We start from the raw sequence: 24,869 nt of genomic DNA on the forward strand, positions 1-24,869 counted from the left end.
TTTCTCAACCTTGGTAGCTTGAAGATGGGTGGACTTCAACTCCCAGAATCGCCCAGCCAGCAGCGCTGGCTGGGGGATTCTGGGAATTGAAGTCTACCCATCTTCAAGCTTCCAAGGTTGAGAAACACTGATCTAATTTGATATAGAGCCATTTAAGAGTACTCCCTTAACCATATTTCAGTCAATTATAAATGTCTACAGTTGTTTTCTACTTACATTGTCATTTTATTAATGAGGACATCATAAGAAGCTTTGCTGAACTTTTTGCTGAGGTCAAAATATTAAGTTAGTCACTCTGTCAAAAAAGGAGATGAGAGTAGCATTGCATGACTTGTTTATGGCAGATCCTTGATGACTCTTTTTAACTGTTGCATGCTTATGCAAAGACTCCCAGATATTCTGTTAAATTATCTGCTAAGGGATCTTGCTTGGTGTAGATATCAAGCTGAGAGGTTTGTAATTTTTTAGGATCTTCTCTTTTCTGAAAATAGACACCATTTGTTCTTGTTCAACCTTTTAAAACTTAACAGTCCCTGGGAGTTTTGAAAGATTATAATTAATGGTTTTGCTATCACCCCTACAACTTTCTTCCATATCTAGGATGTAATTTATTTGGCTCCCAAAAAATCATGTAATTTAAATTAGCTGAGTGATCTTGCTTGGCCTGAGATCATTTCCCACTTTCTACCAGTAGTACCATGGCTAGCTAGAGCTTCTCTATTCAGAGAGGAGACAGACCTAAAAAACACAATAAAACATTCTGCCTTCTCACCATCATCCATAACCTGTTCCTCGCTTTGTTTTTTCAACAGACCTACATTGTGTTTTTTTGTTTCCTTTCCTTTTTTTCAGAGATATCTGAAATAATGTTTTCTATTCCTTGGGGCATTTCTTGCAAACCTCAGTTCATTCTCACCTAGTCTTTACCGATCTTTCTTTCTCTCATTATTTTGTTTTAATTCTGTCTGGTTTATTCCTGAGAATAAACTGCAAAATGGATATATGTCTGGGGTGTCAAACTCGATTTCATTAGCGGCTGCATATTTTGAAATGTATATGTGAACTACAGTATGTTATATACTTTTTCTACCATAAGTTGTACAAAGAGAGTAAGCACATTTTACATTAATTAAGTACTGTAGATAAGATGGTTTAGATTCCCTATATAGTTAGTGTCATTGATTCATGAGGCAACTAGTGTAGTCATGGGTTTCTTGAAATTTTTTACTGGATTATGATGGAGAGATTTTGAGAAGTGGTTCTTATGATTCCAAGGGTAGACATTAGGAGTGACGAGGGAGACAAATGATGACTTATGTGTGATGTAATGACATAAATGTTCACTTATGTACTCTCATTAGACATTTTGAGAGAGACATGCAAGTAATTACCTTATTAAATTGACATTATTGAAGACGTTGTTGTCTTTTGTTGTAGAAAGTAGGATTAAGGGGCACAATGGGTCCAGTCATACTTCTGTTGGCAGGATCAGGATAATTTGTTTTTCCCCAGGTTTGAGTAGGTTGTCTTGGAGCAGTTTTTTTGCTTTTTTAAAAATATTTACACAAAGTTGCTTTTGCTGTTTGTTATTGGCCATAACAAAAAGATGCAGATACCATGTATGCTTCTGGAACCATAGATTTCTCTCCTGTATCATACAACATACAACTATACTTTGATAATGTGACATACAAATTCATACTCTCTACATACCAACAATAGGATATCACATTAGTCATATATGATGTATGTGCATGTGCATGTGAAGATGGGATTCCGTGAATAATTATTCTAATATAGTTCTTCTTCTATAGTATGTTGCCTTTATTTTTATTGATTTTTTTCCACATATATGTAAACTCTTATTTTAATTATTATGAAGATATTGATTTTTTTAAAATAATATGTCTAATTTAACAAAGTTAAGATAAAACAGATTTAAGGGTAGCCAGCTGATTTGGAGGGAATTTTCTTTTGTTTGTCAATCTAAAAATGATGATACAGGACTAAAATATATAATAGGAACTTATTTTAAAAGTATGGATAGAGAATTCCAGACATTCCCTATTTCTTGGAGATTTTTTTTTTGCATAGAGCTCCATTTGTTTTCATGCATCCTGTAACCTTAAAAAATAGGGTTTGACTCGCACAGTAGACACTGTTCTGAGAGTGCAAAGATTGTAGTTGGAATAGGCAAGCCTGACATGCCATATATCTTATTGCAATAGTGATTATTCGGATGTAATTTTTCATCAGATTGGATTAGTTGGAGTTATGTACACATTTTTCTTCTTTCTAGTAGTAGATGACTAAGCAAAATAATTATGAAGAAGTGGAATTCTAATTATGTAAAAGATGGACATGAATATGCAACTATATTAGTACAATAAGAAATATTGGGGTGGATGACATGCAAACTTTTATTTATTTATTGGTTTGATTTATATGCCACCTTTTTCCGGAGACTCAGGGCGGATTACAATGCGTTAAACAATAGCCTTCATACTTTTTGTATATACCTGCTTAGTAGGGCTTTGCCCCCCCCCAAAGCAGTGTTCTTTTTTATACAAAGTCAGCTTATTGCCCCCACAAACCGGGTCCTCATTTTACCTACCTCAAAACGATGGAAGGCTGAGTCAGCCTTGAGCCTGGTGAGATTTGAACTTGCAATAATTGCAGGCAGCTGGTGTTACTTAACAGTGCTTTAGTCTGCTGCGCCACCAAGGCTCTTTTAAGACCCTGAGTTAGCAAATACAACTTCGGACAGCAAAGAGGATAAATACCAGAAGTGCCCCCCTCCTCCCCAAAGATTAAGGTTATGAATATGAGAATGAAGCCATTCAGAGATTTTCTTTCCTATTTCCACTTTTAATGCTGTTGCTCCAAACCTGGAATGGCAAAGGAAGGTAAGAAGGAAAGAATGTTCTTCTCCCATTCTTTGGAAACATATAAATTTAATAAATAAGTAAACTGGCTTAACATAACTCATGTATTTTCTAACAATATGTCACACCAAGAGCACCATAGGGGTTGTATAAAATCTATTGCTCATGCCCAGAAATTACAACAGCACCATAATATGTAAGAGAGGTGGGCAGGTCATCAAGACCAGAAACAAATTCTTTATGAGCATATAAACCTCTCTTCAGTTAGAAACGAATAAACCATTTCTCCTTCTTAAATATGGGCTTTTGTTTTTGTCAGATTTCAAAGTCTTTAATATATTTGAGAGGAGATTTATTACTTTTCCAATAGATACGCTTTTGCTAGCTTCAGTGCGAATGAAATGAATGAATGAAAAGTGCAAAACTGTGGTGAACTTTGCTTGAATACAGACAGGCTCTTATGATGGTTTTCTGACTTGCCCAATCAATCTTGTCAACGCAAATGTACAGTGACTGATGAAACAGGATTTATCAAAAATGATTCACTGTGAAGAGCTTATGAGAGAGTTTTTACTGAAGTTATATGTTATTCAGAATTTGGAGTAATTAATTTTCTCTTAATATATGTCATTGGGTTATTGTGTTCAAATTAAAATTAAAAAAAAACGCAGTTCAATCTGCATTGCTTTTTTATCATTTTAAAAATACCAACTTTAAAAGTGACAAGACAGTAATTTAAAACTGTAATACAATCAGGGCTACTAATTACGTATTAGTGGCCTAATTAGCTGTGGTGAGGTTATTTTATTCTTGTTGGTAACAGCGCTGCCATTTTGTAGTGACATTCCAAAGCTGAAACACCTCTGAAATCCTGTCCTTTATTTTGGTTAAAATTACAATATGATCAAATGGTTCAAAAAGTGGATTTTTCAGACATTTTAAAACAAGAATGTAGAACAGTGTGGATTTCCCTCCCTCAATCACATAAAAATGTTTCATAAGAAAGTACTTATAATGCAGGACATACAAGTGTAGGTTTCTAAAACAAGAAGGTTTCTAAAATAAGAAGATACCATCTTGCTCCATTTGAAGTCATATCAAATAAACAAAAACACTTGCTGGATTCATTTATATATTTGACTTAAGGCCAGAGATTTTTATGTCTTACATTATAACATATTTTTAAAAAATGGATAAAAGAAACCATGTGTGACCAGGCATAACACACTCCATGTACTACACAGAACACCCAACAGCAGCAGTAGGTAACAGTGGCGACTTTACAACCTATGAACTTGAACTCCCAGAATTCCTGAGTCAACTCTGGGAGTTGAAGTCCACAGATCATAAAATGGCCATAGTTGCTCAACTCTGCCCAACAGGGACATATGTATGTATGTATGTATGTATGTATGTATGTATGTATGTATTCATGGATCCATGTGTCTGTATGTGTATGTGTATGTGCATGTATGTGTGTGTATATGTGTGTGTGTGTGTGTGTGTGTGTGTGTGTTTCTATCGAGACACCTGGTCTACCCCAGCATGTGGGAGGAAGCATACTGCATCCCTTTTGCCTTTCAGTTCCAATCCAATCCAGGAGCCCTCAAGCAGTCGCATTCACGACAAACCATTTAATACCAAATTTATATTTCACTGATAAATAAAGTCTTCCTTTATTTTTTTATCAGCAAAATATAAATTTGGTGTATGTATGTATGTATGTATGTATGTATGTATGTATGTGGTGGTATTGACTTACCTTCGCTACCGGTTCGCAAATGTGAGCATGCGCATGACACCTCTGTGCATGCGTAGAACCTTCTGCGCATGCACAGAGCATCAAAAATGGGATGTTATGACGTCCGGGCAGGTGGGCAGAGCCTCCCGAAGCCGCCGCTACTGGTTCACCCGAACCAGATAGAACCGGCTGAATACCACCACATACATACATACATACATATCCGTTGAAAATAGCAGTGTATAATGGGACAAAATATTTACCTATATAGGTTTTGCATCTTAACTAATATGTATAGGTAGGTCTCTTTCAATTCCTCTAATGGAATAGCTATTTAGTTACTTTTAATGGATATATGAGGTTTGCACCCACGCTCTATTACAGTGAAAAATTAGAAAATTTTCTTTGTAAAATTCTAGTAATTGTTACTGATTTAAAAGGGAAGATTGAAACTGTGCATTTTCAATGGGATTTTTTTAAAAATACAGCAATGGAAGAAAAGAGTTGTCATTGTGATCCTATCAACTCTGTTTTTAATGCAACAGCTTAACATAGTAATTACTACTATTATACTTACTTACAATGTTAATCTTAAATAATATTATTATTTATTATTTTATCTTGAACTAATATATAAGACTTGGTGACTCATTATTTTATCATAACAAAATGCTTTGGCTAGTCTCTCCTTAGGCAAATGCAAGAAAAAAATTAGAAGGAATTATAAACAGTGATAAATTTTACAAGAGAATGAAACGAGCCTGGATAGCTCTGCAGACAAAGGCACTGTAATTTAACACCAGCTGTCTGCAATTAAAGTAAGTTCGAATCTTGCCAGGCTTAAGGTTGACTCAGCCTTCCATCCTTTCTAAGGTAGGTAAATTGAGGACCCAGTTTGTGGGGGCAATAAGCTGACTTTGTATAAAATATACAAAAGTATGAAGGCTATTGCTTAACACACTGTAAGCCACCCTGAGTCTCCGGAGAAGGGCGGCATATAAATCAAATTAAAAAAAAAAAACAACTTCTAGTACTCCAGGCAGATAAACCTTTATTTATAATCAAAGGATTCCACTGAAGGTGTGCAATTACTACATATTTATAACTATACTTCATCATATAGCAGTCTTTGAGGCTGAGCCTTGAAACTGAAAGCATAATTGAGCTATTATTTACAAGGGGGTTGTATCATGCCAAAATCAGGGTAAGTGATCTTTGGGGATCAGTGGGTCTGTTTAAAATGCTAAAGTTATTTTATAGACCCAGTGAAGAAATAGTCATTCACAAAATGAGGTGGGGGTCAGGGGATGACAACATCTGGCTTACCTTGTTTGGATGTGGTTGTTATGTAGATGAAGACTACTTGCTGAAGAGTTTCAACAGGAGACTTCTGGGGAACAGCAGAACTGCAGACTGCAGTTGAAAGTTGGACAGCATCCCAGAAAAGGGGATTGGTGATGAGTTCACTTAGAACTCAGACTTTATCATTTAGTAACTCAAACCATTACCATTTAGGAGGCAAAGGATTAAGTAAAATATATATATATATAATTAATAAAAATACACAAAACCTTAAATTAATTAAATTCACTTCCTCTGTCTATAAAAAATACAGTTTCCATTCATACAAAAACAATGGCAACAAATAGATTTATTGTACACAGACTTTGCAAAATTGATGCACCTCTAATCCTCATCTGTATAATAATTGATTTCTTCTACCTTTTTTTTTTTAAAAAAAATGAATTTAAAAGCAGATTTTCCCCTATGTGCTTTTTTCTGTGCCGGTGTTGTTTCCCAATGGTTACAGAGATAATATGGCTGCTCCAGTGATGAGCCTAAGAGAAGAGTATCAGTTATCAGTTTGTTATCCTTCACTATTGATTTAGTGGTTAAGCACCAGGCTAAAAAGCAAGAGACCATGAGTTCAAGTCCCACCTTAGCCATGAAAGCCAGCTGGATGATCTTGGACCAAGTCTCTTTCTCTCAACTCCCATCTCACAGAGATGTTGTTGTAGGAAAGAAAGGAGGAGGAAGGGCGTGTTGGATATGTTTGCAGCCTTGAGTTATTTGTAAAATAATAAAGGCAGGATACAATTAAACAAAATAAAATGGATACAAATGGATCTCCACTGTTCGGTTTCACTTCAATTGATGGCAAAAACATGCATCCTTAGTCTCTTTCTTTTCTCTAACTAATGTGTGAGGAAAAGCATACTCTCTACATTTCTTGTCCAGTGGGAAAATGTTCTTTACCAGTTCTCTAAGTTTTTGGAACTTGATCATAATGCAAATATACAAAGAATTGCAACTTAAATCTTGCTTTTTTTCCTAGTTAAAAAAATAGGAATGAGATGAAACACAAAATATTTCTTTTTAAAAGCTGACTTATTGACCAAGAAACAATAACAGTAAAATATTTTCCACTTCTCTGCTGTATAGGATATAGCAACGATTGCTTTGAAGTAGTAGCTAATAATTATTTGACTGGAAAGTTAAAGAGCCCCACTACACGCCGTTAGTATTTGAGTAAAACCAGGGTAAAACTCCCTAAAGCCCTGTTTTCTATTTGTAAATGATAAATGGTCTCTATCTAAGGAATTGGAAAATAAAATCAAGACTGAAAAATATTCTTAAGAACCCACTAAAGAACTCCAATGAAAAAGTATTGATATTTAAAACATCCCATTTCGGGTCTCTAAATGAGAAGTATATACTTCTACAGGCTTCAGCAAAATAAGAGGAACCGAAAGAGAAGGAAGGATTGGGTTTTTAAAGATAGACATTCAGACTGAACTCTTTTAGCAAACTGTTTTACATGCATTACTAGATCAACCGTTATTTAAACCGATCCCATTTATAAACCAAACTGCTTTTAGATCTCTTTCGAGAAACTAGTACTTTTGAATTTGGATAATTAATCTCCATCTCATTATAAGTGCTAAAATAGCTAAATTTAGAGCTGATCTACTCAGAAGTGAAGAGAGGTAGTTTCTTAAGTTGACAGGATGACCTTTCAAGATGAGATAGGGTGTTTTTTTTTAAAAAAAAAAAATCATATGATCTTATTCTAATTTATTTTTAAAATTTCTGTCACTTTCTCAGAGCAGCTTTTCACCTTGTATGACTTTAAAACATAAATGAGACATACTTGATTAAAAGTGAAGTGAATTAGTGAGTTGATAACCAATTAGCTTAGATATTTCCTTTTTTAGTTCTGTAAGATTTTGAACCTTGCTAAATGTTGTTACGGCTGTTTTAATTATGTCAGGTAACCAATTGCCATAAGTATAATGTATTTGTTGCAGACGTATAATAGAGTTATGAAATGTCAGAAGTGATTTAGATTACTTTGTAAAGTAGTATATGTATTAGGAAATTACTCAGGAGAATAAAATTACTAGAAATGCCACAATACTTGAATTAGTTGTACTTGATTAGTCATATGTGAGATTCACATTATTTACTGTAATGTAATCTACAGATAGGTATAATGGATGATCAAAGCCATGCCTTTTTTTATATGTGTGTCTGTCTGTCTGCTGTCTGCTGTCTGTCTTTCTGTCAAGTTTGAATATGGAGTATCATTATCTCTGCATCTCTTTTCTGCTTTTTGTGTGTGTGTGTGAGAAAAAGGACTCATATATTAGCAAACACTGAATTCAGCCAACAGATGATAGTTTTGACCACCTGAAGAAAATTTCAGTCTTGCTTTATTAATATCAAGGTATACGTACAGCATTCACAGTGGATAGCAATGATTCCTAGTTCAAGAAGACCGAAATAAAATACATTTTGGTTCCATCACTTTTGAATTTCTTAACTGATTAGAAAATAAACTTTGCAACATTTCCACTCACCTAAAACGTCTGATGATCCAGCAAATTATACTGTTTTATTTTGAAGATGTTGCTATTTGTTTTAGGACAAATTGACTTGAGAATAGCATTCACTTCAAATATCTGTGGGTCATTTTTCATCTTTTTTGGAGCCAAAAGTAGGACTGAGTATGTGGCCTCATAGCATCGACACAGTATTGCAGCAATACTGAGTTCCTTTTCAATTAGAAATGCACAGTATTTTCTTGATCATTTAAGGTTCTTCAAAACTAAAGACCTTTCTCAGTTGTTGGACCCAAAGTTTATAAAGTACTATAAATTTGTTCTTTTGGAAATAGTCCAACAAAAAATTTAAAATCTATTTTCTAAATATACTGCATATCAAATACATATCAAAATCTATTAGACGCTTTGAGTCTGGATGCATAAAGGCTGCGGCAAAAATTTGGATTGACATGCTTATTTTATTACTCTTTTAAAAAAAGATTCATGTATTTCTGCAGCTGTAGAACAACCACTGGTTTCTAGAAAGAGCTAGATCCTTGTGTATGAAATTTTGATATTTACAATGTAGTATAAGAGGAAAAAAATATTTTCCTTGCAACATCTTTGTTCTGTTGGGCTGTACCTCCCTTGCTTCTGCCCCATCAGGTTGTATATTTCTTTGTCTTCTTATCATCCTAAACATTTTTGAGTATAATCAAGAAGATGAACAAAATAAGATAGCCCTTTGTCCTTTTTTGTGTTTTATCCAGCATGTTAGAAACTATTTGTCATTATTGTAATTATAAAGAAATTAAACGTGCAGGCAGTAAAAGACATTCTTTTTCAATGGAAGAATGTCTTATTTCCCAAACTTCAAAAGCTTACCTGTGGCCTATTAGTTGTCTTTTGGACACAAGGGTATTTACTAAATTATTTTGGACTGATTATTTTAATTGCTGATACTGCATTAGGTCTGATTAGGCATTGCTCAATTCTGCTGTGCATTGCTCTGGACCATTAAAGTTTCAAGTGCAGAGAGAGAGAACACCTGTAGAGGAGTTTTGATATTTAACAATTAAATTATAGAAAAGTTAACAAATTCTATATGGTTTTATTTTATTATTTAAAAATAAGCAGGTAATGTTCTCACTGCTTAAAGAAATAAGAAACGAATGCCAAAACCCTTTTTTCTCTTAAGCATTCCTGGATTTTAAAACAACTGATCTACTAGTTTTGAGACAAACAGAAGAAAAAAGGACAAAATATTTCTTATGTTTTTCCCTTTTCTGTAAATAATGTAACATGCGGTGAAACTCTATGAAGACCCATACTCATTTCCTATTCTGTTCTGAGTAATATAAAGACCTTTGATTATTGTTATGTACATACCTAGACTTGATCATAATGAGTTTGTGATAAGTATACCTGAGAAAATTCTTCCAGGACAAATAAATTGTTAGAAAAAGGATTCTGAGTTCCATTCATGATCCTGTTTTCTTGTGGTATGCTACCATTCAAGAACATAAATATGATCATTGTTCACTGTTTTGCTGTAGAGCATTGGATTCTTTGAAAAGCAAAAAGTGATGTGGAAATGCAAGTGTTGGTCTATGTTGTCATATTCACTATTCTCTTTTTTATAGATATATTTACGATTCTTGGATTATGAAATGCAGAATTCTAATGAATGCAAAAGGAACTTTGTGGCTGTCTATGATGGAAGTAGCTCAGTGGAGGATTTAAAAGCAAAGTTTTGCAGTACTGTTGCTAATGATGTGATGCTGCGTACAGGTCTTGGAGTAATCCGCATGTGGGCAGATGAAGGCAGTCGAAATAGCCGATTCCAGATGCTCTTCACATCTTTCCAAGAACGTAAGACACTTAATAAGTATTCCATTGTCACCTAACATTTAATGGTGTTTTCCTTCATACCAAATAAATATGATAATACTTTATGTGATAACCAAGTAAGATATTTTCTATCAAGTCTCTACATATGCTCTATCCCTATATAAAGGGAACCCTAGGTGGTAGTGACTTGGATTTCCTTGCTTGTCAGGAATATGTATGAGGAGTTTTAGATGAGGATGTATGAGTTTTAGACAGTTGCCAAGCTGTGGAGAATAATAGTTTGATTTTATTCTACAGGTATCAGAATATCTTACTTTGAATATCTAGTTTTAGACATAATTTAATAAGGATTCAGAAGAGAACTGGAACAGATTTAAGGAGGGATGTCAGGCTAGAAACACTAAATCATAGGAGAAAATTGTGGACTATCCCTGTGATAGCTAAGTTCTGGAAGACCTCCAGAAAAACCAGAATATAGAGTTAGGCATATTCCCCTGAAAAGAAAATGAAGGAGTTTGGAATATCTTCAAAACAAGAAGACCATGGGTTTATATAATAGTACTTTTCAATTAACAAAGAAGGAACTTCATTGAAAATCAAATTTATTTTCTAGTCTTTGAGACACAGATTAATGGATTTAAGCTCTAGAAAGACAGATTCCATTTTGTTTTTAAAAGCCCTTAATAACAGAAATTATTATGACATTGGAACCAGTGCTGTTATTCAAAGAGGATGTGGGATTTTCTTCAGTTGATAGGTTAAGCAAAAGCAGAATGACTGTTCGTCATGGGTCATTTAAATTGTATTTCTTTACTGAGCAGTAAGTAAGACTCAGTGGTCTTTATTGAGCAATGGGTAAGACTCTGAAATCCTCCTCGTGCAATCTTGAGAAAGCTGTTTTCTTGTCTTTTGCATATTGAATTGCATATATCAACCCACACACTTGATGTATACAAGCTAATTAAATGCACTTAAGTTTATGCAATCAAACTTATTGAAATCTCAGTACCAAATAACTAAAAATAACCAATATTCACTTGGTAAGATTTATTAATGTAATTGTATATACATCAAATAAACCTGATTTATAGAAGACAAATAGTCAGGAAGAATTCCCTTCTGAGGTATTGATTGCCAAAGACTGGAAGAAAACAATTGATTAACAGAAAATGATTTATCAAGTGAAATTAAATATATGTGGTTTAAAGTTCCCCTCCCTTTTTTTTCAAATGCAAATCTGTACTCATCTTTTAAAAATCTACTCATCCAACTAAGTGTATATTACGGAATGGAAAGGGGTAAATGTTTTTCTGGAAGAGATTGATAAAAAGAAAATCAAAAATCAGCAGTTAGGAATGTGCCAGGAAAGCTGTTTATTTCTGGGAAAAAACTGAACAATTATTTGACATACTTTTTTCTGATACAGAAGATGCCATTTAGAACAGCACTCTGAAAATGTATGGAGAAAAGTTTTTTGTGTAATTTTGGTTAGATTAACAAAATTCTGATGCATTCTGAGTTGAGATTGTTAGTTTGCATGATACAGCTTAAATGATAGTTTACAGTTCCCAAGTTCATAAATCAAGCTGGCCTTAATTTCTGCATAACTCTGATGCTGTTCCTAAATATTTTTTCTATGATAAAAACTTTCTTTAATATTCCGTTTTATTTATTCAAATCAAAGACATTGTGTCTTGTTATCTTAGAAACAACTGTGAAAGCATTGAGGATTCAGTATTTTCTGGAAGTGTATTTTAAAAAAGTGACACCATTCTTTCCGTCTTTTAAAACCATATTGTCTGAGTGATTGGGTTTATTTTTCAGCTACATTATAGGCTGTATAACAACTAATGCAAGGAAGCTTTCTGTTTACCTACAGAGCTGCCAGATGTATTTTTGTGATTTCTGTTCAGGGAATCTTAAGATGTTTCTGAGGTACCAAGCCAGATTTTGGAGTTTAAGATATTTAAGATATTCATTTATTCTGCAACCTTGAAGCATAGTTTAATTCTAAGACGAGTTTTGAACTATGGTATGAATTGCTTATCTATTCCACCCTAGTTGGATTAAATATGGTAGGTAAAAATAGTAATGGCATATAATGCATAGTGACAAATTAAATTACTTATGAAAAATGTGGTAATAATTACAATGGGTTAAAGATATGGTGGGATTTTCTACTTTCCAAACTATAGACCATTCTGAAGAATATTATATCACTGAAGAATATTATATCAACATTTTGAGAAGTGTATATATAGTTGATCTAAACAAACACAACATTAAGTGAAAATACAACAGCAGAGACAGATGGCATTTCACATCATCTTCATAAATCACTGCATTTAGCAAGTTCATTTTGCTAGAAAAGAGGGAACTATATTATAACAGGATGGCATGGAAAGCTGTTTCTATTGTTATTTTAAAATAGTTGGCAACCTGCCTTTATCCTACTGATTTTAACACTGTTAATGTGTGAATATTAATGTAAGTAAATTGAAGAACTGATTACTGAGAGTTAAGAGTTGGGAATTCCAAAACTTTGATATGAAAGCATTGGAAGATGTTATAAGAAGAGGAAAGATGGAAACATGACTGTGGCAAGCATTTAAAATTTCAGATTTCAGAGGACAGACAAATTTTGGAAATAATATTTTTTTCCTCAGGTATTGTTGTTGTTTGGTCACTAAGTTGTATCCAACTTTTCGTGATCCATGGACCACAGCACACCAGCCTACTACAGAAGGCTTTATGTCCATCTTTAAGTTTTTTGAGCCTAGCAGAAGCAAAATGGAGGTAATGTGAAGTGTGCATGTGTAAAAAAACCCTGCATGTGTAAAAAAAAACAAACCTACAATGTATAGGAGTGAAGCGGAGACATTTATTCAATTTTGGGCTTTTTAAATATTACTTTTAATTGAAAGATACCATGGAACTTAATGATGAAACCAAAGAGACAGAGTTGGAATATTGTGCCCAGATTTTCATACCAGAAGATAGTACTGAACTGTGAAGCTTAATGCGAAGAAATAGAATTTTGGCATGTAACTAGAATCTAGTGTTAAAAGGCAAAAATAGTTTACAAGTGAAGTAGGATGGAGAGTCTGTTAGTTAAAGGCTTGTACCTGTACTGTTGTTGGCCAGCTAAGCCACAGTACCAATAAGCAGCAGGAGTGCACAACATTAAGATACCAATGTACATAGTACACACAAAGAAGTTGTTTTACTGTATGTAATAATAGAGACTCAATCAAATTTTCATAGGTTAGTTATTAAACTGAAAATTGTCCTTATTACTATATCAATGCAGACTTTCCAAAAATCCAATGACATGGTCTAAATAGTCCTATTTAAAAATGCAAGAACTCAAGTTGGTTCCTGCTCAGTTGCTGGTGAGCTACCAAGAAGACTTTCAACACTGACGAAGCTGGCAAAATGTCAGGTTACCAAATTAGATCATAATCTATTAGCCTTGATGCTCCTCATTACTATATGTCTTTATTAGCTTGATTAAAACAAAATTCATTTTGTTCTGTTTTTAAAGAAATTATTTCATTATTTATGTAGTGCCTTGACCACCTTGATAAATAACTTCGGGCAACTAAAGTATCTAATATTCCTTTTGTTCCCCCACACCAACCTTGTAAGGTAAATTGGACTGAAAGAGAATGACAAGCCCAAAGGCCCAAAGTTGAGCTAGAACTTTCAGTTTCTTGATTTCTAGCCTGGTGCCTTAACCACTACCCCAAACTGCTGTAATGAATTAACAAAATTCCGCATCACAAGAATTTTCACAACTTAGCTAATGTAGGGGTTTTTTTTAACTACAACTGAGAAATGATATACGTACATGTATACAGCAGCACCTCCACAGTGGGAAAGAGGGAAGGGCAGAATGATGAAAGTAGGGTTGTATCACAATGAAAGTCCTCCCTCTTTCTGATACGCATCATGCTGTTGCATGTATTTATTTATTTACAGGTAATTCTTGACTTACAAACATTTGTTTAATGACCGTCTGAAATTACAATGGGACTGAAAAACGTGACTTATGACTGTTTTTCACACTTACAACCATTGCAGCATCCCAGTGGTCACGTGATCAAAATTCAAATGCTTGGCAACTGGCATGTATTTATGTGATCACCTTTTGTGACTTTCTGACAACTATAGTCAATGGGGAAGCCAGATTCACCTAATGCCCATGTTACAAATTTAAAAACTGCAGGGATTTACTTAACAATCTGACAAGAAAGATTGTAAAAGGGGGCAAAACTCACTTAATAAAACTACTGTCTTGCTTAACAGCAGAAATTTTGGACTCAATGTGGTCATAAATCAAGGACTACCTGTATTTATTTATTTATCTATCAAACTTAACATGCCATCCATTCGCCCATATATATCTCCTCATTTTTCTGGTGTGTAGCAAATGGCATCTATAATAATTATTATTGGATAATGGTAATCTGTTGGCTCTGACCACTAGTAATTGGGTTTGGACTGTCTTGGATATATTTGTGTTTCTTTGGAATCATCACCACCAGTATGCCATGTGCAAATAATCCTTGGTTAACAATCGTAATTTGGACTGGGAACTTTGTCACCAAACAATTTAGTTGTAAAATGTGATATCACATGACCATGACATCTTACAAAGGCAGTTCCAGTTGTGGTTGTTACATATGAAATCATATGATTGCTATTTGCAACCCGTTGCTGGCTTCCACATTGACTTTGCTTGTTGGAAGAAAGCAATGAAGATCACAAATGATGATCACATGACTACAGAATGCTATGACTGTCATAATTATGAATTGGTTGCCAAGTATCCAAATTGTGATTGCATAATTGCAGGGGTGCTGAGACAGCTGCAATTGAAGACTGGCTATAAGTCTTCTCATTGTAACTTTGAATAGTTGCTGAATGAATGGTTAACCGAGATCTACATGTAGTAGTGTATTGTAATCTGTTGAGTCTCTGTAGACATGTATATGCCAGTGAAAATTTTTTATCATATCTAAGTACATACTTTGTTTTATAAAATTGTAAGGATCTATCTTTTACTTGATACATATATTAAATGCCATTATTGAAATGATTGGTATATGCATTGATTTTATTTCTTTCTCAAATCAGTCTATATTGAAATCATTAGATTTATTCAGTGGCGTTGCAGAGAAACATACAAATTGATTTTACATTTTAGGGAATTGCAATATCATACAGTTAGAGAATTTCTGAGTCATTGAATCATTGTAATTTCATTTCATAGCTGCATTTGCCAAAATAATACATTAGAATGAGATTACCAATGATGAGCAATGCAGCAACTATGTTTGTATATGACAGTTTTATATTACTCTTGTGGGTAGTTGGTTCCTAAAAGTTCCTAAAAGATGTTTATGTTCTTCTTGAACTCATTGTTCTTTTCATTTCATTGTAGTATATGGATGCTGTATGTTTAGATAGATATAATAATTTTACACTACTACACTCATGTCAGAAGCACTTACCAAGGCACTTCCGGATTGGAAGGGCATCACCATTGCCCAGGAGACCCCAAAGGGGCCCCTTACATATCCCTGAAGAATAATGTTATGATATATTATTTATGATTATAAATATAATTATATAAAACCAGGATTTATGAAGAATCATTGTTTAGGGAAAAAATTAAATATTCAAAACGTCAAAAAATATGAATTAGATGGCCAAATATTAAGGAAAAAAATATGACTGCATAATATCACTAAACCAAAATGTACTTCATTGATTATAAAAAAATCCTTTGATTGTGTCAATCATGTCAAACTATGGAATGTGTTTAGAAAAAGGGGAATCTCAGAACATCTCATCCTCATGCAAAACCTATGTACAGGTCACGAATCCACAGTATGGACAGAGAATAATGAAACGTAATGGACCTGGATTAGCAAAGGAGTATGACCACACCTACAAAGGTATAGATCAAAATAGTATAGTTTATGGCTTTCTCTGTGGAATTCTATGGAAGTGAAATTTGGATTTTGAAGAAGCAGGATAGAAACTTTGGTTTTGGAGGAGACTCCTGAGAATTAACATGAATAGTTAGGAAAACAAAAAAAAGGAGCTCAATATGACACAAATGACCAGGTTCACATTATCATATTTTTGATACATTATGTGAAGACTTAACTCTTTGGAGAAGTATTTAATGTTGTGAAAGCTGGAAGGAAAGATGAGAAGAAGATAACTAGCATTAAGGTGGATGGACTCGGTTCCAATGGGAAGGAGCGTACTGTTGTAAGACTCAAAAAATCATACTTGGAGCAGATCCTACTAGAGAAAATATTTCTACTTCGACTTGAGGGCACATACTCACTCAACTACATAATAATAAAGAAGAAATGTCTATATTATTTACTTTAAAATATTTCTTCTTTATACAACTTTTCATTATTAAAGAAGCTGAATCTTCCTCCTGATACTTTGGACTGCTTGGATAGTAACAAAGTGGAAAAGACTAGGATAATTTTCTTGTGTCTGCAAACGTTAAACAGTTTCTTAAGCCTTCTCCTTTGGAACATCATACCAAACTCCCCAGATGAGATTTGCACCAACCCTTCTGATCTTCCATAAGGGCCATTGAAGACCCAATGGGGGTGAGGTGGGTGGGCAGTGTATCACTCTGGAGGTGGTTAGTAGATTGAGAGAAGACTCCACATCACACCATGTTCTTCGTGTCCCTTTCCCAATGCCCATCTTTTAATCTTTTAATGATAAATTTTAGTATAACTATGATTCTTGTTATCACTTGTTTCTAGTTTTTAAGGTTGGTAAACTGCTCAGAGTTGCCTCCGGACGAGATGGGAGGCACATAAATCCAATAAACAAACAAACAGTGGCTTCTAGCTCTATCTAATCATTGTTCTTCCATTGTAAGCTAGAAATAGATGTTATTGCATTTTATTTTTTCATACTTCCTGTCGTATTCTAGCCAAACTAATGAGGGTGACATCAGATTAGGGAGGGTTTGGATCATAGTTATACAGACTTTCTAATCACTCTCTTTAATTGGTTTTTTTAATTGTCACAATTTCCATCTAGAATATTTTGAAAATAAAGATAGTATGTTTTAAAACTAATGATACAATGCTCTTGACTATATTATATATAATGGCATATCAAAAAGGCCAGGTCAGTACATCACAAAGATTACAGGACTGCTACTTTATTGATACATAGACTAACAACCTCTTGAATATATGTCAGAATTTTCTTCTGCCCATCTTACACCCAACAGAACCAAGGCTTTTACTTTTATGTCTTTCTCATCATGTCTTCCCCAATCTCAGATGTGTTTTGTTTTACTTTAAATGCTCCTGCATATCTTGATCAAAATTATATCTGCAATCTCCTGCAATGGCGCAAATATTTACCATCAAGTTAATTTTAATTATACTTTTAAGTTGATTTTTTTTAACTTAACATTATTGTGTTGTATCTTGTGGCAACAATACAACTATATGTTTTTTAATATTAATTGTAATGAACTGTTAAAATGACAGTATCACCATTGGGTGATTTTGGATAAGTGATGTCTGCAGAAGGGGAAAAGAAGTCAGACTAATGAAAGTAGAGTTGTGTTGCAACACTTGCCCCAGCCTTTTCTATATGTATCACTATATCAAATACATGCTTGGAAAAGATAAGTTTGCAGCACAATGCCATTCACAACAGCAGTAAAAACTGGGTTGGTTTCTTATTTCAAGTACTTCATTGCCACATCACAAGGTGAGTTGCATAAAAGATGAGAAAACACCCTTCATATGGTATTTCGCTCTTCTGTCATTGTTACATTTAACTACTTTCTGCACTCTGAGGTAAACATAACAATTTGGATCCTTAAATAAGGCCTTGTGATCCCAGAGAACTTTTGAGGAAGCAAAGGAAATGACATGAAGATAATTCTTGCAGAAACTTTTACACTGATTTTGGACCTAAAGTTATTGGTGTGCAACAACATTCTGGCTTTCTAATTTTTTTTTTTACACACATCCTTATATATTTGAGTGGTTGTTCTATATTCTTGTCCTTAATCACTTACCATGATTTAAATAGGAAACATCTGCTGTTTTTCTTGAAAATAGTAAAATTAATTCATATCCTTGGGGTTTAAATCATATGTGTAGCTCCTTTAGACTTAGGTTGCCACCTTGTGACCAGTGTTTGCAACAGAGAATCATAATTTTCATTGTTGGATTAGATCAGATTACCCTGTAAATTAGATTTTTCTCATGAACTGAACATTTCAAACTTTGCATTTCTGGATAACCTACAAGGTGGTTATTCCTTGTAGAATATGCATCTTCTTATTAGAATAGTGCTGCCTTTGAACTGCTGCTCTATTTCTAGCATCCAATACATCAGCCTGGATGTCCCTGGGACACAGTGGGACAGGTTGAGATCTTTGTTTCAAATGAGAAGAATCTGTACAAAATTTCCTGAATTTATCACTTTTTTGCTACAGTATTTTCCCTTCTCTTACTGTGATTCTACTTTTTGTTTTTTTGTTTTTAAGCTTGCAGGTCTGCTAGGAATTATTATCATAATCTCACTTTCCTTGCTTGGCCATTACTGCCATTCTCCAGAAATATAGCTTTGATCCCTGTTTTTCTCATTAGATGTTGTTATGTCTCCATTGTTTATACTTGTCCAACGATTTGCAAAAGAAGGTTGACGTGAAGCTGGCAAGGCAGTAACTTTTGATAGAAGATCCTATATTGATAGCAGGAAACACAGGTATAGAAAATGAGTGAGCAGTAGAACGAAGAAGCATGGGAGATAGCATGTTAGATAATCCTAACCTTAACCCTTTGTATACAACTAAACATAAAAGTTGTTGGCATGTATACCACTTAGAGCACACTTCTAAGCATGTCTATTTGTTCAATGCCCTTTAGTGGGATTTACTTTCAGAAAGAGGCATAGAGGAACCTCAACTCCTTTTCCTGGTTTTTGAGTCTTTTGGTGGTGTGCTGGTTGTGGGTGGATGTGGGTGGGGGAGAGTTATTTTGTTCAAATGTAAAAGCAAGACTGCTTTTAGAACTCCCTTTGCTATTCTTCCTGTACTGTTTTTACAAGTACTAATAATACAACTCAGTAGTCCTCAACTACTGGGATGCCCAGTAGGAATTGAAAAGCAGCATTGTAGCAGATGTATCAGTGTTTTTTTTTTCAATTTCATTACATGAAGAGTCTGCCCTGACCTCACTAAAAGCTAAAAATTATTATTATTGCTCTGATGTTATTCTTAACAACAAACTTTCATATCAGGATCTATGATAGAAGTTATCTTTGAAAGATTATAGAGAAATGCCATTTATTTCAGATAGCAAAATCTGTCTGTCTGTCTATCTATCTATCTATCTATCTTTATATTTACCGTATTTTCCGGCGTATAAGACGACTTTTTAACACATGAAAATCTTCTCAAAAGTCGGGGGTCGTCTTATACGCCGGGTGTAGTTCTCCTGTAACCAGGCAGACCAGCCCGAAAGGCTCTGACGAGCCTTAAATGGCTCTGGCGATCCCAGCTCTGACGATCCCAGCTGAGTTCCCTGCAACTCAGCTGGGATCGCCAGAAATCACGTAAAAGGGAAAAAGTTTTTTCCCTTTTACTCTGGCGATCCCAGCTCTGACGATCCCAGCTGAGTTCCCTGCAACTCAGCTGGGATCGCCAGAAATCACGTAAAAGGAAAAAAAGTTTTTTACCTTTTACTCTGAGGATCCCAGCTCTGACGATCCCAGCTGAGTTCCCTGCAACTCAGCTGGGATCGCCAGAAACCACGTAAAAGGGAAAAAGTTTTTTCCCTTTTACTCTGAGGATCCCAGCTCTGACGATCCCAGCTGAGTTCCCTGCAACTCAGCTGGGATCGCCAGAAATCACGTAAAAGGGAAAAAGTTTTTTCCCTTTTACTCTGGCGATCCCAGCTCTGACGATCCCAGCTGAGTTCCCTGCAACTCAGCTGGGATCGCCAGAAATCACGTAAAAGGAAAAAAAGTTTTTTACCTTTTACTCTGAGGATCCCAGCTCTGACGATCCCAGCTGAGTTCCCTGCAACTCAGCTGGGATCGCCAGAAACCACGTAAAAGGGAAAAAGTTTTTTCCCTTTTACTCTGAGGATCCCAGCTCTGACGATCCCAGCTGAGTTCCCTGCAACTCAGCTGGGATCGCCAGAAACCACGTAAAAGGAAAAAAGTTTTCCCCCTCCAGCTTGCTTACCTCAGCTGCTAGTCGCAACGCTTGCCTTGCTTTGCTTGCCTGAATCTATTCAGGCAAGCAAGCAACTCCCTGCCTGCAATCAAGCAAGGAGTTAGTTGTGGACTTCAACTCCCAGAATTCCTCAGCCAGCAAAACAAAGCTGGCTGAGGAATTCTGGGAGTTGAAGTCTACAAGTCTTAAAGTTGCCAAGGTTGGAGACCCCTGTTCTATTGGGTAAGTTTTTTTCCCCTTTGGGAGCTTTAAAAAAAATAGTCAATTGGGTTTTTTTAGTTGTTCTTTTTTAGACCTAGCCATTTAAAGTTTAGGAAGTTTTAAATTTAGCTTTCATATAAAAATAAAAATAAAATAAAATAAAACAATATTTGTGCAGCTTTCTGAGATTTAGTGTGTTTCTGTAGTGTTTCACTCCAACTACACAAACACACAAAATCTCACAAAGCTGTATGTGGAATTTTGTGTGTGTAAAGTGTGAAAGTTGGTTTTTTGGACTTTTTGTGGCTGTGTGAGGTTCCTGCTTGTTGCAGGGGCCATTTTGGGTCTAGCACAGCTGCTTTTACATTGTGGGTGAGCCAGTTGTGTTGTGTTGTGTGTGTTTAGAGTGTGAAAGTTTTTTGGGGGGGCTTTTTGTGGCTGTGTGAGGTTCCTGCTTGTTACAGGGGCCATTTTGGGTCTAGCACAGCTGCTTTTACATTGTAGGTGAGCCAGTTGATGTTTTTTAATTTTTATTTGGTGTGCATTGGAAGAGGGGCAGTCTTATATGGCGAGTATAGCCCAAACCCTATATTTTAACAGGAAAAGTTGGGGGTCGTCTTATACGCCCAGTCGTCTTATACGCCGGAAAATACGGTATATTTATCTCTCTCTCTCTCTCTCTCCTATCTCAGATGTTCTTTCTTAAAAGCAAACACTGCATTAGAATGTGGTTGAATTAAACCTATTAATCTCTTTTCATTTATCATTCCAAAGTATTATATTTGTCTTTTTTAATGCTATCTATATTTGGAATAGCATTCCTCCAGATATTCATACGTCTCCTCTCTTCTCCATTGATGTTGAGAAAGTTATTCTTACATACCTTGAGATTCAATGGGCTCTTGACTCCTATAAGGTTTTTTGTTGTTATGTACGGTTTTTCTTCTGCATGCATATGACCTCTACGTTTTTAATTTCATTGTTCTTACTTTTAAGATGTAAACCTCTCAGAATCATAATAGTCTGTATGACTAAATAAAAATAGAAATGATCATTGAAATGTCCTCCAATCCAATCCAAGGTTATTTGTAAAATATATGTTAAAGTCTGCAGAGAGGTTAATATAGCTTTAAAATATGTCATTTTTTCCTTTAGTGCCACTTAAAAATTCTAATGGCAGCATTGTAGTAATTATACAGATAGCCATCTAGTTGCATGAACATAAAAATATATCATTATTGAGTTGAATTTAGAAACGTTCAGTGACTGAACGTGAATAATCTCTGGATTGTAAACTTCTCCTTGAGAATTTTGGATTTCCCTGTGAAGCCTGATATAGAGTATATAGCCTCCAGTTATACTTTCATTCTGGGGCTTTAGTAATATTAGCAACTTGATTTTACTAGTTTGTGAGCCTTAGGCAATTACGCTCTATCTCCTGCTCAGGGACTGTGAAAATTCAATTTCAGAAAGGCAAGTGTTTCTGCAATTCCTTACCTACTTATACTTAAAAGTATATGTGCTTGAACATATCACCAAAATTTTCTTCATTACCATCCCTAGTTTATATCTAGAAGCATCAAGTTGTTCTGAAGCTGATGGCGTTTTAAAAAATGCATATTAACTATGTTAGATATTGCCATCTTCTTGTATCTCTCTCTCTCACATTTAGATACACACATTACAGTGATTTGTAATGAAGACATGAATGTGTTCGACTGCAGGTGAAAACTGCACTTTAAATCCTAAATTTTGTTTATACAATAAACAGTGAAGCCATTATGCTGATTACATAGAATTACAGCCATCTGGCCTACATTCAAAATATAAAGTTTTTTAGATCCAATATTGCAGATCCCTTTGCTTGGTGTTGTATTAGATTTACTAATAGCTCTATTGCTACTGAGTAGGAGAGTAAATACACTGTGCAGTCCTGCTAATGCATTTTTTTCCTTCTCTTTTTAGCCCCCTGTGAAGCCAACACGTTTTTTTGCCATAGTAATATGTGTATTAATAATACATTAGTCTGCAATGGACTCCAGAACTGTGTATATCCATGGGATGAAAACCACTGCAAAGGTAATGCTAAGCATATGGATTAAACTTCCAATTAATGCCACAATAGTTTTAATTTAATTATTTGAAACTTGCCGCGTAATTATTCTCATGCTTTTCAATGAATGCATAAGACTGTTTATCACCTAGCTCTAAAATTTGTTAGAACTTGTTTCAAAAGTTATTACAAAATAAATAGAGCGTTTAATAGCTAGTGAAATAGCTAGTGAAAAAGTCCTATATTTTCTCTGGAAAAGTTAAATTGTTGGACTTTGATCAGTATATGGATAGAGAAATACTATTACTTGGGTTCCTCATTTTGTTCGTGGTGCTTAATATTCAGTGCTTGTGAAAATATAAACCATTATCAAAGGAACACTCACAATATAAACTTACAGTTATAATGAGATTCAATGGCTGATTTGTGAAATGTTGCAATATTTTGAGTTATTCATGGGTATATGGGACAAAACCAGAGCATCGGTATGTTGAAAGTAAAATATATAACACAATAGTAATAACAAAGCATGTATATGTATGAAAAGTAAAAACATACAATACATACTTCTATGTGTGTGTCTTGAATGTGAATAATAAAATATATGCACTTGCCCTTGTGTAAACCTGCCTTTGTTTCATGAGAAAATAACTCAAAAACAGCAGAACAACTCATTTCTTTGCATTGTTATGGGAAATAAAGCCAAATATTTCTTAAGATAAAAATCCAACTTCCAATGATAACTAACTCTATTATACCATGTTTAAGTGGAATTTTCTATAATTCATTGGTTTCTATTGTGAAAAATTGAAGCCTAAACTAGAATTTCAACCTCAAGCTTTATAGTACAGTTAGATAACAATTGTTTTGCCATAGTCCTCTAGATTTGGGGATTTCTGTATCTGCATTTGTCTTCATTAAAAAGAACAAGAGGGATAATTTATTTCAGCAACAGCTTCCATGGTTATTATGCCTTTGAAAGCTTTTTGGAGAAGGGTAAAGGACATCATTCATTTAGGAAGAACTGAAAAAAGCTTGCAAAATGCTTCGCCTTAACTGATAGCCAGCATAATGAGCCAAGCAGAAGAAATTGAAGTGTAATTCAAACAGAGGATTTTAAAATGGCAAATAATCTCTCAGAAAAACAGTTATAATTTTATGTTTGTTGTAAATGCAAGCAATCTGTCCACTAATTGATAGTTTTAAGTGCCTGAATGATTGTGATGAGGCAGTTCTATTAGATAGCTTTCTTCCATGCCTAACTGTTCCATATTAATGTTATGAGAAGGACAGCAGGTCCATATCAATGTCTGGTGTGGTTTGCTGGCTCTATTCTACCAGTATCTTCCCAGAAAGTATGGCTGGCCTACACGTTTAGAATTCTACATGAAGTACCTATCTATGCATGATTGTGAATTTGACTCAAATGTTTAATTCAATGAAAATATAAGGAGCAGGACTGGGCAATCATGTGATTCAAAAGTTGGAACAAACATACAGATTTACTGTCCTTTTCAACATGTTAGTTTCCTTAGGCAATTAATGAGTGAAGAATTGCCAATCAATCCTTGACTTCTTACCTTCATCTTTTCAAAAGTGGTGCTGACAATATTTCTATACTCTTATGAAACAGATGAAATAAGAACAGATTAATTTTTACCACCAAATGCTGTAGGCTACTGGATTACGAAGAGCATTTCCAAATATGCCACTGATCAGAAGCAGAAGTCCCTGCTAGCAAGTCAGAAGCGATCAGTATTTATTCTGAATATTAATTTTATTTCAAAGCTGAATAAAACCTCAACACATAATTCATAGCATGCTAGGACAAGTGGCAAATCATCAGCGTATTACTAATTTTAATTAAGTGCAATACAAAGAGAAGAGAATAAATTTTTAATTAAAGAGATTTGAATCTTGATCCTGGATTGTTTTTGAACTATATTAGTTCTATAACTAGTTGCAGTTAGAGAAGATTTGAGAGGGATAGCTTTTATGGTAAGTTTTTGGAAGATTACTTCTGGAAATAAAAATGTTCCTTAAAATGTCAAAGAAT

At 34.6% G+C, this 24,869-nt stretch overlaps 1 protein-coding gene across 3 annotated transcripts in view; it reads left to right on the top strand.

Annotated features, from left to right (window-relative positions):
* Positions 1-24,869, top strand: part of NETO1 (neuropilin and tolloid like 1) — a 93,235-nt gene that overhangs the window by 52,674 nt on the left and 15,692 nt on the right. For all 3 annotated transcript variants that reach the window (XR_004593291.3, XM_034429366.3, XM_034429365.3), the window contains exons 7-8: positions 10,094-10,322; positions 22,726-22,839. Coding sequence is in view for 2 of the 3 variants with exons in the window: in XM_034429366.3 (XP_034285257.1) it covers positions 10,094-10,322; positions 22,726-22,839 (343 nt within the window). In the remaining variant the exon portion in view is untranslated. The remainder of the gene's footprint in view (positions 1-10,093; positions 10,323-22,725; positions 22,840-24,869) is intronic.

The sequence above is a fragment of the Pantherophis guttatus genome, chromosome 3 (genome assembly GCF_059756535.1).
Source record: "Pantherophis guttatus breed Tessera chromosome 3, ASM5975653v1, whole genome shotgun sequence".
Classification (NCBI taxonomy): domain Eukaryota; kingdom Metazoa; phylum Chordata; class Lepidosauria; order Squamata; family Colubridae; genus Pantherophis; species Pantherophis guttatus.